We start from the raw sequence: 12,828 nt of genomic DNA, 5'->3' as shown, positions 1-12,828 counted from the left end.
GTGAAAAATTAGCAGCTCAAAACCATGGCCCTCTGTTAATATTAACAAGATATTATGGCCCTTTAATTAGAGACTGGCTCAGTTGGTAGCACTAATACAAAAAAATGTATTTCAGGGGAATATGTATTCTGGTGGAGTGTCTCTGTCCAACTGAGACAGAAAAACAAAGCTGAAGTGAAGTTTAATGTTATTTAATTATAGATGTCTTTGTTTTTATGCTGTTACTCTAGAAATAGTCCCTGGAAATATTAAAATATCTTTGTGGTTTCAGGATTTCAGTGAAGCTCAGAATACTACCTCCTTCTGTCATCTGACACACTTTTATTGCTGGGTGGACCACTCCTGAGAAAATCAATTCCTTCTTTCATTTAGAGATGCCAGGAATTAAAGGGGCATTAGAAAGCTGAAGAACACAGAATAAGATAGAATTCTTCTTTTTTCATGTGTAGGAGAGGTTTTTTTTAATTTCACTGTTGCCCTTCTTTTCATAAGGATTCCTACTGGTGGAGCTTCAATTAAAAAGGAAAGAACTGGGCACACTTAAAAAATTTCACTTTTGCTTTATTTAAAGTTTGATAAGGTTCAAAAACTTACTTCATTCTTGCATGTTAATTTAATTAGGGGTGAAGAAGACAGTGCTAGCAGGGAGCTGGAATCATCCTAAATATTGTGTGTGTGCAGAAAATGATGTTGCAGCCAGGCTTGTGCCAGTGAAATACCTCGTTTGGCAGAACGTGCTCTTTGGGCCAGCTCCCTGGCCTGGCTCTCCAAAGGCAGCAGGACCCTGATTCCTGTCCAGAATGGGATTTGTGCTCCTGAGTGCCTTTGGGGATCCAAAGCAGCCAGTCCAGCAGCTTTCAGCGACAGGAGATGTGCTGGGCTTTGTGTGAGATCCTGTGCTGCCCCCAGAGCCCTTCCTGGGGACACCACTGCTCCTCTAGAGCCTTGAGAGGCTGCCCTGGAGCAGAGGCTGGGCAGAGTCCCAGAATAAAGCAGGGATTGATTCCAAGGATCTCCTCCATGGACCCACCTTGGGCAGCACCAGAGCCCAGCCAGGGCTGCCCCCAAGATGACCCAAAATGGCCCCAAAATGCACGGCCGGGCACGGGGTCTCTCCCTGGGATCAGCTCTGCTCCATTTGCACCTTGCAGTTCATTGTCCCAGCCCAGCTTTGGCCCAGGCACTCCCACCCTGCTTGTTTTTCTCTCTCCAGCCCACGGGGTTTGTGCTCCTGGGCTGAGATTTGGCTCATTTGTCCTTGGTGCCCAGCTGGAGCAGGAATTGTTTTGTCTCCCTGCTCTGGGCACAGAGCTCACCATGCCCTGATGTGAACCCAGATCCACACACCAAAGCAGCACAGAACCTGAAAACAGAAAAGCCAAACCTGAGCCATCACTGCTGTGGAAATGGGAAGGGCAGATGGCATCTGAGCCAGCCACACCCTCCTGTGCATTTTCAGGACAGACATTTAAATGCAGGGTAACTGAGCAGTGGCTACAAACTGCACTGTTCTGGGGCTGTTTTCTCAGAATAGTTTGGGGTTGTCCTGCCCCAGCCCTGTGTAAATCTGAGGCAGCCAGCAGTGGCTCCAGGCTAGGTGTGGAGGGGCAGATTGATGGAGGTGTGAGTGGAGCAGAGCCCAGCTGCCCTGGCACACAGGTGTGATTTCCACGGCCTCAGCAGTGGAAGGGGTGGCAGTTGTCACCCAGCAGCTTGCAGCCCTGTGCTCTGCAGGGTCATTAGCACACACTGGAGCCTTGCTGGGCTCTGCTGTCACCAAGGCAGGTAAGGCAGTGGAGTTTGTACTCTATGAGTTAGCCTGTTCCTCACAGCAGAGATGGAGCTGGGATTGCTGTGCTGGGGTGAGAGCAGGAATGCAGGAATGCAGGCTTGTTCCCTGGCTCAGCACTGGGCTCAAGAAAGAGGTGGTTTTCTCAGATGGGCTTTCTGGACATCTCAGTGTCAGTCCAGAAGAGTGTTTGACAGAGAGACTTTGAGAAATGCCTGCCTTTTTCACCCCTGGAAGCAGGCTCTGTGCTAAGGCTGTGTACCAGCAGGGGATGGAAGCTGAGGAGATCTTGGCTGTGAGCTGTGTAACCCCCAAATGAGCATGGGCTCCTCTGCTGGGAGCCCCAGGGGCTGCTGTGATGTCCTGGCATTGCACATCTGCTGTGAGAGTGTGACACTGCTCCTGCAGTGGGGGACAGCTCAGTGGGACAGGACAGCCTGGAAAGCACACAGGTGATGGAGCAGCTGCCTGTGCACTCAGGTGATGGGGAGTACCACAGTTTCAGACAACAGCCTGGCTACTCCTGAGGGTGGCATTGACTGAGATGCTGGTTTGGGTCTCCAATCTAGGTTAAGAAGTCCCTTTGCTCTTCCAGTCCTGCCTAGCCATGTGTTCCTGCCTTGTGCTGGGGTTTGCCCGAGAGATCCTTGTGCTGAGGTTTATCCCAAGACATAACTTGGAGGCACAGAGTCAGGGGTGGTTGGGGTGGGCTGTGCCCAGCCATCCCCAATTGGCTCCAGGTGTGCAGGACAGGTGAGCAGCATTGCAGGGAAGGAGCCCTGGAGTGCCCAGGGGCACTGCCCAACCCCAGAGGGCACAGAGGGCACACAGGGGCACTGCAGCAGCAGCAGGGCATCAAAGGCTGGGCTGGGGGACAAGGAGGGCAGAACCTGCAGCCTGCTGAGTGGAGTGGTGGTACTGTGTGTGGGCAGGTGCCTGAAGCCTTCTGCAGAGGTTTGGTGTTCCTGGGTTTGGGGTGAAGCTTTCTGCAGAGGTTTGGTGTTCCTGGGGTTGGGGTGAAGCTTTCTGCAGAGGTTTGGTGTTACTGGGTTTGGGGTGAAGCTTTCTGCAGAGTTTGGTGTTGATGGGGTTGGGGTGAAGCCTTCTGCAGAGGTTTGGTGTTACTGGGTTTGGGGTGAAGGTTTCTGCAGAGTTTGGTGTTCCTGGGTTTGGGGCGAAGCTTTCTGCAGAGGTTTGGTGTTGCTGGGTTTGGGGTGAAGCTTTCTGCAGAGTTTGGTGTTGCTGGGTTTGGGGTGAAGTTTTCTGCAGAGGTTTGGTGTTCCTGGGGTTGGGGTGAAGCTTTCTGCAGAGCTTTGGTGTTCCTGGGGTTGGGGTGAAGCTTTCTGCAGAGGTTTGGTGTTGCTGGGTTGGGGTGAAGCCCTCTGACATTGTGTGGGGACACTCTGTGTATGGTGGCCATCTCAGCTGCACAACATGCTGTGACAATAATTAGTTCACCAACAGGTAGTTCAGTGTGTCTGAAGGCTGTTCTAACCTTTCCTTCCCAATAAACATCCCTGTGGTTTTAGGTGACTTTCTTGTGGGACTGGCAGTAGGCATTGGTGAGCAGTTGTGAAATCAATTGCTTTGTGTAATTCTGGGTAGAGTAGAATGGTGTTTCTGGTGGCATTCACAGATTATTGATTTGGATATTGAAATATTAAATAATTCATTTATGGTGCTATGGAACCTTTTCTTGCTATGTGAATTATTTTTTAAAAACACAAAAAGCAATGCTCTTTTACAAGAAATAACAAAATGTCCTATCATTCCTGCAGCATGATGGACATTGCAAAAGGGAGCAAACAACTTGAACAAAGTGTTGTATTTTTGAGCAGACACAGAATGAGGCAATGGTAACCTGGTGCCATTGTGCACCACAGGTGACTGCAGTCATCTCTGGGTACAGAAGTTGGTTTTGTGCTCTGAAAGGAAAAGCTCTGTGAGCTGGCATGTGGCTGGGATGGGACTGGGGACTCCAGGAGCAGGAGGGCTGTTATCTCTGCCAGAGAAGGGAGCTTTTCAGCGGGCTTGGAAGCTGCCCGTGGCCATGTGCAGCCCAGCTGTTTCCTGCACAGTGGTTGTGATGGAGTGGTGCAGTAAGAGCCACACTGAGATGTGCTGGCCAGAGCACCACAGCTCCCTAATACTGGCACTTGGGTGTTTGCTTCAGCTCTGGGAGTTTGTGCCTGAGGACTAAAAACCATTTTGTGTATTAAAAAAACCCCAAACCCACAGAACCCAGCAGCACACCACTTTCTGGCCAGTCAGAGAAGCCCAGGTAGTGTTGTGCTCAGCACCACATCTTTGCTTCTCACGCCTGAGCAACCATGTCCCACATTTGAACAATATTTACATTTATAGAGGTGTTTCCTAGTGTCTGCTCCAAAAGTTTAAACTGCTTTTAGACTGGTGAAAAATTGCAGTGCTTCCTGGAAAGCAAGAGAAAAATGTATGTTTTGTGGTCTTTGATTTCCAAATTTAAATACATTCTGTGTTGTGCCTGCTCATGATTCATAGTGTCTTGCCTAGCTGCAAGTAGTTCCCTAAAAGCATGATTCTGTTGATGGAGAACCATATGTGGATGCAGATGCTGCATGTCTATGTAACCTGCTGATACCAACCATCCCTTCATAATAGTTGCTTCATCTTCCTTGCTATGAAAGTTGCTTCTGATTTTCTATAGGTGAGAGCTTCTTAATACAAAATGGGGGCATAAACAGAGAAATTTTGTCTGTGGACGTGTTTCTCTCCTCTGTTTAAAGCAGAGTGGAAAGCTGCCCTCAATCCTGTTTCCTGATTTGGGCCAGAGAGGGTTTGTTGTGGTGCCTGAGCAGGGAGCAGGTGCCATGGGGTGGCATGTTGGTGGGTGAGGGTTGCAGGACACTGGGTGGAACTGTGACTGACAGGTGGAACGTGTTTATGACCAGAGCAGAAGAAAAAGTGAATAATGGCTGCCAGCCCAGTGTTTGCCAGTGCTTTCCTGATACAAAGGAAGGTGCTTGCCAGAAGTGGGAGGTGTGTCAGGCAGTGCTGAAGTTCATTCATGATGATTTGTGCCAGCCAAATACTCCTTCCTCTAGGGATAGCTGCTGTTGGCAGGGAATGCTTGGTGGTCTGGCTGGGCATTGAGCAGCCCTGGGCTCCTCTCTGTTCTTGCTCCTCTTGGTGTCATCGTCCTTGCCCAGGCCAAACACCTTCTGTGGATATTCTCAGTTCAGTCAAAGAAACAATTTCTCCCAGGCTGAGCCTGAGAATCTCAGAGGAAAAGAATTAAGACAATTATTGTCTCTCTTTCTGCAGCCATTGTTCATAGCATGTGTTCATAGTGTGCTCCTCATGGCTCACCAGTAATGGGAGAGGTTTTCACCTGAGACCAATCAAGTCTCAGCTTAGGGAGTGAGATATAAAGCTCACCACTTCTTGTTTCACCTTCTGAGAGCTGGAGTCATCCATTCATTCCTGACTCAACAGTGTCAATCTTCCTTTCACTTTTTTCCAAGAAGTATCTCTCTCTCAGCCCAGGGCACGTTCTGCTCCCTGTGTTACAGAGGAGGGAACCCTGTGAGCACCTCCTTGGCCACCAGAGACCCTGCAGGTGGGGGCTCCAGCACTCACCTTTCTCCTGACCTGCAGTCAGCTCACACCAGCCTCCTGCCCTTCAGTCACTGCTGTCTCTGGGACCTCAGAGCTGTCTCTCCATTCCTCCCTCAAGCGTGGCTCTTTGGGACCTGCCTGTGGGGAGAGCCCCTGTTCCTCCCCTTGGCACAGCCCAGCTGTTGAACTGTGTGCTTTCTCTGGAAGCTGGCAGCTGCAGGAGACCTGAGTTTGCTTTCAGTCAGTGATCAGCAGGAGCAGAGAGAGGCAGGGGAGGTTTGGCACCCAGCACATTGTGAGCTTGTGTGAGTGGGTTTCCAGGGCTGTGACCCTGGAGCCTGGACTGCAGAGAGCTGCTGGGGAGGCTGGGCCTGGAGGGAATGCTCTGTGGGGCTGGGCTTGGGAAGGCTCCATGGCAGGCCCAGGTACGTGTGCACGTGTGCTGCCACTGAACTGAGAGCAGGGTTGGGTCCACTCCCAAAGGGGAGCTGCAGTGCTCCAAAAACTGAACTTCAGAAGTAGACTTAATGCAACAGAAGTCTAGCAGTGATAAAAACTGTGCTTCTCTCTTACTATGGCTCTGTAGCCTCGTCCCTTTCCTGGGAACAAACCTCTCCTTTCCCAGTGTGAAAACTTCAGGGCTATTGAGCAAGTCACTGAAGCTGTATTTAAATATCAAATGCAGGAGTAGAGGGATGGTGACATGCTTGTCAGCATACCAAAAGATTAAAAAGCCCTTTAATGTTCATTTACTGGGATGATTTTCTATCCAGTAGTGCAAGGGCAGGTCCATGGATGCACAGGTACATCCACAGTGGGACTCTCACAGCCCAGGGAAGGTGGGACTCCATGTGCCCAAGGTCTGTGTCAGAGGTGCTGCCTGCTGGCATCCAGAACTCACTGCTCTGGGTGGGGGAGTCAGTCTGGGCACTGCTGGGAGCAGAGGGAGGGTGGCAGGGCTGGGGGCACTGAGAGCTGCTGGCTCTGGGGCACTCACCAGTGGGCAGGGGCACTGAGAGCTGCTGGCTCTGGGGCACTAGCAGTGGGCAGGGGCACTGAGGAGCTCCTGGCACAGGCTCTGGGGCACTCAGCAGTGGGCAGGGGCACTGAGAGCTGCTGGCTCTGGGGCACTCAGCAGTGGGCAGGGGCACCAAGAGCTGCTGGCTCTGGGGCACTCAGCAGTGGGCAGGGGCACTGAGAGCTGCTGGCACAGGCTCTGGGGCACTCAGCAGTGGGCAGGGGCACCAAGAGCTGCTGGCTCTGGGGCACTCAGCAGTGGGCAGGGGCACTGAGAGCTGCTGGCACAGGCTCTGGGGCACTCACCAGTGGGCAGGGGCACTGAGAGCTGCTGGCACAGGCTCTGGGGCACTCAGCAGTGGGCAGGGGCACTGAGAGCTGCTGGCACAGGCCCTGGGGCACTCAGCAGTGGGCAGGGGCACTGAGAGCTGCTGGCACAGGCCCTGGGGCACTCAGCAGTGGGCAGGGGCACTGAGAGCTGCTGGCACAGGCTCTGGGGCACTCAGCAGTGGGCAGGGGCACTGAGAGCTGCTGGCACAGGCTCTGGGGCACTAGCAGTGGGCAGGGGCACCGAGAGCTGCTGGCTCTGGGGCACTAGCAGTGGGCAGGGGCACTGAGAGCTGCTGGCACAGTTCACCAGTGGGCACTGCCATATGCAGTGTTGCAGACAAGCAGCAGAGGCAGGGGGAAAGAAGGAGAAGCCAAGGTGCCATAAGTATCTCTAGGAAGAGCTAATGACTAATCAATGCCTTGAGTGGAGACAGCAGAAATATTTTTTGTGGATTGATTTGTATCTCTGTTGATTCAGTCAGGTGCCTCTTGGGCAGTGTTCAGTTGATGATTCCTGTTCTTCTTTCCATCTCAGTCCTCCTCTTTGGTGCCCTCTCAGTAATCCTCTCCTGCAGCAACGTGTAGCACTCCTCATGGTGTGTCTGGAGCAAACATGTCAGACATCACTGAGTTACTGTTCACAAACAGCCTGTGAACAGTCTTGCAGATGAATTCATCCTGTGCTGTGGCTTGGGACTGTTTACTGTGTGCCATAGGACCACTGCAGATGGGTGCTGGGGAGGGCTCTCAGCTCAGGTGGGGCTTGGAAGAAGGAAAGGGGCAATTCTGGGTTCTTCTCAAAGGGTGAGTTAGGAGGTGTTATGAATACTCAGAACACTGTGTGCAGCTTTCTGGAAATGCAGAGCACTGTAATACATGGCTGTCCTGATGCACACCCAGAATCTGTCACGATATAGCTCAGATTCTGCACGTAGAAAACTCAATTTTGGGGAATCTGAGAGGAGAGGAACCGCTGGAGTAGGGATCAGGAGTAGCAGTTCCTGTGTGCATTTCTCTGTTTCAAGCTGCACATCATATGTGCAAGCATTAAAAGTTTCACTGAGTTCCCAGTGAATCCAGAGAATGCCTGCCTTGCAAACAAGAGACAGCGTTTATTTCTTCTCTTAATTTGAGAGCATCATCTTCCCAATCAGGTCTAAAAAAAGCCAAACAAAGGATGACTTTGTTTCTGTATAACTCATGGAACCTCTACTGTCGTAACCTTTTAAACGGTTATTTTTATTTAAGATGTGTAAATTTCAAATCTTTTTTTAATGGGGTACATAAATGACATAATAAATGTTTCTTTCCAAGACATGGTGCATAAGGTATTTCACAAGCAGTTACTGAAATGTGATAGGCTGAGTATATGAATAGCATTTTTTATGTAAGTACAAGATGTTAACATGGTATATAATAGAATTAAACAAGCTGTAATCTAATCTAGGTCCTTGGCTCCGTACAGCTATAGGGGTGGGGAAGCTATTGTCTTTTGGAATTAAAGTTCTTTTTAAGTATTAGCAGAAGGATGATTATTTGCCGATTCTGTGTCAAAATTATGTTGAAGTGTCTTATGTAAAAACGGCAGTTCAGATCAAGAGAGGTTTGAGACTAAGTTAGGACATCAATTTAATATGATTGCTTGGGGGGTTTTAAAGGAAAAAAAATCTATATAATATTATTTTGAATAGTTAACATACAGTATTTCAACAGGGGAAGCACTGATTAGATCACCACAATCTATTTTATGCCATCAGGATTGCTGAGGGGGCTTATAATTGTGTTAAATTTTCATATTACTCATATTCACACATTAATGAACAGATGCATTGTTACTATTGGGATTTTGCCATTTGGCCTTTCACATCTCTAATCGTGATTTCCTACTGAGATCTTTACCGTTCTCGCAGAAATTCAGTCATTGATACATGGCCGTCCACGGCGTTCATTACTCCCCCCTCATTCGTGCGCGGCGTCGCTCGCCGTGCTGGGCTGGAACAGGAGCCCTGCGGCGGGGCAGAGCTCCGAGAGCCCGGGCAGCGACACCGGCACCGGCACCGGCCCGGCCCGGCCGCTCCCCGAGCCGAGCGGGGGGCACGGCAGCCGGGGCAGCCGGGGGCTCGGGCAGGCAGGGATGCCGGCAAACTGGGCTTCGGGCAGGCAGGGATGCCGGCAAACTGGGGTTCGGGCAGGCAGGGATGCCGGCAAACTGGGCTTCGGGCAGGCAGGGATGCCGGCAAACTGGGCTTCGGGCAGGCAGGGATCCTGGCAAACTGGGCTTCGGGCAGGCAGGGATCCTGGCAAACTGGGGTTCGGGCAGGCAGGGATGCCGGCAAACTGGGCTTAGGGCTGGCAGGGATGCCGGCAAACTGGGGTTTGGGCAGGCAGGGATGCCGGCAGACTGGGCTTCGGGCAAGGAGGGATCCTGGCAAACTGGGGTTCGGGCAGGCAGGGATGCCGGCAGACTGGGCTTCGGGCAGGCAGGGATGCCGGCAGACTGGGGTTCGGGCTGGCAGGGATGCCCGCAAACTGGGGTTCGGGCAGGCAGGAATGCCGGCAAACTGGGGTTCGGGCAGGCAGGAATGCCGGCAAACTGGGGTTCGGGCAGGCAGGAATGCTGGCAAACTGGGGTTCGGGCAGGCAGGAATGCTGGCAAACTGGGGTTCGGGCAGGCAGGGATGCTGGCAAACTGGGGATGCTGGCAAACTGGGATGCCGGCAAAGAGGGCTTCGGGCAAACAGGGATTCGGGCAAGGAGGGATGCCGGCAAACTGGGATTCAGGCAAACAGGGGTTCGGGCAAGGAGGGATGCTGGCAAACTGGGATTCAGGCAAACTGGGATTCAGGCAAACTGGGATTCAGGCAAGCAGGGATCCCGCAGGCAGCGCGGCGGGGCTCTGGCAGCCCCGGCTCCTGAGCGGCTCCTGCAGCTTTAAGGCAGCAAGTTGGGCAGGAGACTTGTGCTTCTTCACGAGCGTACCACGGCGAGGGTTTTGTCCAGCCGCGGGGGAAAAGCTTTGTCGCGGACTTTGCTGACAATGGACTTAAAAGTAAGGCGGGCTGCTTTTGGTGCCTGGAGGCTCTGGAGCCCATTGTCAGCTCACAATGGATCCCTGTTGCCGCATTCCTGCTTTGCAAAGGTCTGTTGGCTTTTAACGACTGACGGCTCTCCGCCGCAGACGCCGCGGTCGCTCCGGCCTGTTCACACGGCGTTCCGGAGTTATCAGAAAAGCACGGAGCAATAATAATTAAAAAAAAAACATTTTAAAAAAAGAACCAAGGGTAAGGGGCAGTGTGTGTCTGACCTATTCCCGCTGTGGGAAATGGTTTCCTTCGTGGGTGCTTCGAGGGGACGGACGAAGTTCGGCAGTGGCCGGAGCCCGGCGGCGCCCCCGGCTCCGCGGCCGCGCTCGGAGCGGCTCCGCCGGCGTCCCCGGGGTCCCGTGGGCTTCGAGACACCCTTAGGGATGCCGGCGGAGAAATGTCCCTCGGGCAGCCCGGATCTGGCCGGGATCAGCCCGGCTGCGCAGGAGGAGCTCGGGGCGCTGCCAGGTGAACAAGCCCGGAGCGCACCCAGCCCCTCCTGTGCTCTCGGTGGCATCCGGAGGCTGTCGCTGCTCTCCCGGCCAGACGCGGGGCTGCCCCCGGCTGTCCGTCTGTCTGTCTGTCTGTCTGTCTGTGCCTCTGCCTGCGTGCGCACAGCCTGGCGGATGAGAGATGCAGGAGGGCATCCCTGGCGCGGTGTTTCCCTGGGCATCGGGGCTCGCCCAGCTCCCCCGGCAGCCGCAGCGCTCCGAGCCCCGAGCTGCGGCTGGGGACCGGAGGCGCAATTAGCCAAACGAGATAATGAAGGTTGCTCGTAAGGGTTTTAACTGTGGGGAAAGTTAACCAGTTGCTAATAATCGTGCGGTCTCTAGGCCAGACGGTCCCTTTGATAAGTTAACGTGTTCTCCCTTTATGCTCCTGGTAGGGGGTAAACAAATGCCTGAACAAATACAAATACACATAAACACCAATGCGGAGAATAGCGGTGTATGTCTTAGATCCAGATAATAAGTGTGGGTATTGTTATTTAGATGGCACATACTGGGACACTTATCTTTTAGTACACTCCATTTTCTAACTGAATGCGGTGCTAATCGTGGGATTGAAAGCCATTGTAATTGTGTACCCATCTAAATGCTGACAAGAATATACAATTACATTGTTTGGAATTGAGTTTAATGTTCTCTGAATTTTATTAGCATTTATATTTACTTATGCATTAAAATTCTACACAAAAAGAGGTCAGAACACAAGAGTTGCAGACATAAATATCAGACCCATCCACACCCTCGCTGTATTTTTCCTGGAAATACTGAACGAATATATTTTATTTTATTTTTAAAGGAAGTGATAGAATCTGAAATGAGCAAATAATGGGTTTCCATTCTAAGCGATGCCTTTTCTCCCTCTGGATTTTGCAGTCTTTTAAAGCTTTTTTCCTTGCCCAACTTTTTATTATTATTTATAATGCGTGTGTTACCGGAAAATCTTTCCACAGTGTGCTTACCACCACACGATGTTTAAACACACATTATAAAGTGGATGTAATTGTAAAGACTCAGAGGGATATAATTACATGTAGCAGATTTAGGAGCTAATTCTTTGCTTCTCTCTCTCTTTCTCTCTCTCTCTCTCTCTTTACTCCGCATTTTATCAACATAATTATTTTCTGACTGCAGACTAACACCCAGAAACTGACAGGCATCCATTATAGGCAGCAACTTGTTCACCAAATTGAAAAACAATGAACTGCAGGTTTATATGTGCCCATTGTAACACGGAATTACCGGAGCTTTGTTCCACTAGAGGAAAAAGCTAATGGTTTTGAAACAGCAGGTGACAAAACACATTCAGTTTTTTTCTTTTTTGTTCCTTTTTTTTTTTTTTTCCTTCTCTTCCCTCCCCTCTTATCAGTTTGTTGATGAAGTCATTACGAACTGGGGCCCAGAATAGGGTTGGCCTTATTTTTAGCAGATAGACTTTTAATGAGTTCTATTGTGGAGACAGTCATGTTGATTTGCTTACGTTTTTTTTCCCCCCCTTCACTCAGAAACTCCCAGTATTGAAAAGCTACTATCAAAGGACTGGAAAGACAAGCTTCTTGCCATGGGATCAGGGAACTTTGGAGAAATAAAAGGTAACGCTGTTTCTCTGCTAAAGGAAATTGAGAATGAATATACAGATACCGCTGGCTTTGTGGAACTCTGTCTGCTCCTCTTCCCCTCCCCTTCAAACACGGTAATTTGGGGTTTAAATGAAATGTATGCACTCCCATCTGTGATCATATAAATCAATGAAATGCTGTGTTGCCCTAAGTGAATGAATTTACATTAAGCTTTTGTTGCATATATCGTTCTCTGTTATAAACCAGCACATCCTATTGCTGGATAGGGGAAAAAAAAGTCAGTATGAGACATATGTGGTATCAGAGTATAGCAGAGCTCAGTTTCTGAAATTTGAGGGTGATCTGATTTCCTTGTTTATTTTTGGACAGATTTTGATGATGTAGTTTTTTTTTTTTTACTTTTTTTTTTTTTTTTTTTTACTTTTTTTGCATGTAGGGAAGAATAAAAAGAGCAAAGTTTGTGTAATGGTACCTCTAGGTACTGAAATTAGCCAGTGCAGATTTTAAAAGACAGCGTACAACATCTGTGCACTAGAGCATGTTCTTTTAAAGCTGCACTCCAGAAGGAAAATGACAGAATTTGACCACTCTCCAGCAGCAGTAGTTTCTGCTTTGCCAAGATATTTCCCCATTTTATATATCTGAGGTCGTTTTAGGGAACCTGTGGTTGTTTGTTTTCGTGTAATTTAATATTTTTATAATTCCTCTGCAGTGCTTATGATGAGGAACTCACTCAAAACACACGTGTCAAAAATTGCAAGTTTTCAGAGCAGCCATTGTCACTCTGCAAAGAAGCAGTGACTCTGATTCTCCTCCCGTTTATAGCAGTGTGCATCTGGAGTAGCAAAACCCAAGCCAACGTTGTTTTGGAAATGTGAAAGTAGAATGAAATTGAAATTAAGCCCTTCTCCTCCTGTGCTTACAAA

General features: G+C 50.1%; 1 protein-coding gene across 1 annotated transcript in view; it reads left to right on the top strand.

Annotated features, from left to right (window-relative positions):
* Positions 1–12,828, top strand: part of SOX5 (SRY-box transcription factor 5) — a 297,551-nt gene that overhangs the window by 121,174 nt on the left and 163,549 nt on the right. Inside the window, 1 exon segment of the mRNA XM_059847991.1 lies at positions 11,828–11,914. Coding sequence (XP_059703974.1) covers positions 11,828–11,914 — 87 coding nt within the window.

The sequence above is a fragment of the Haemorhous mexicanus genome, chromosome 5, assembly GCF_027477595.1.
Source record: "Haemorhous mexicanus isolate bHaeMex1 chromosome 5, bHaeMex1.pri, whole genome shotgun sequence".
NCBI classification, from domain to species: Eukaryota; Metazoa; Chordata; class Aves; order Passeriformes; family Fringillidae; genus Haemorhous; species Haemorhous mexicanus.
Note: the sequence above shows the minus strand (reverse complement) of the source record. Positions and strands in the feature narration are given on the sequence as shown.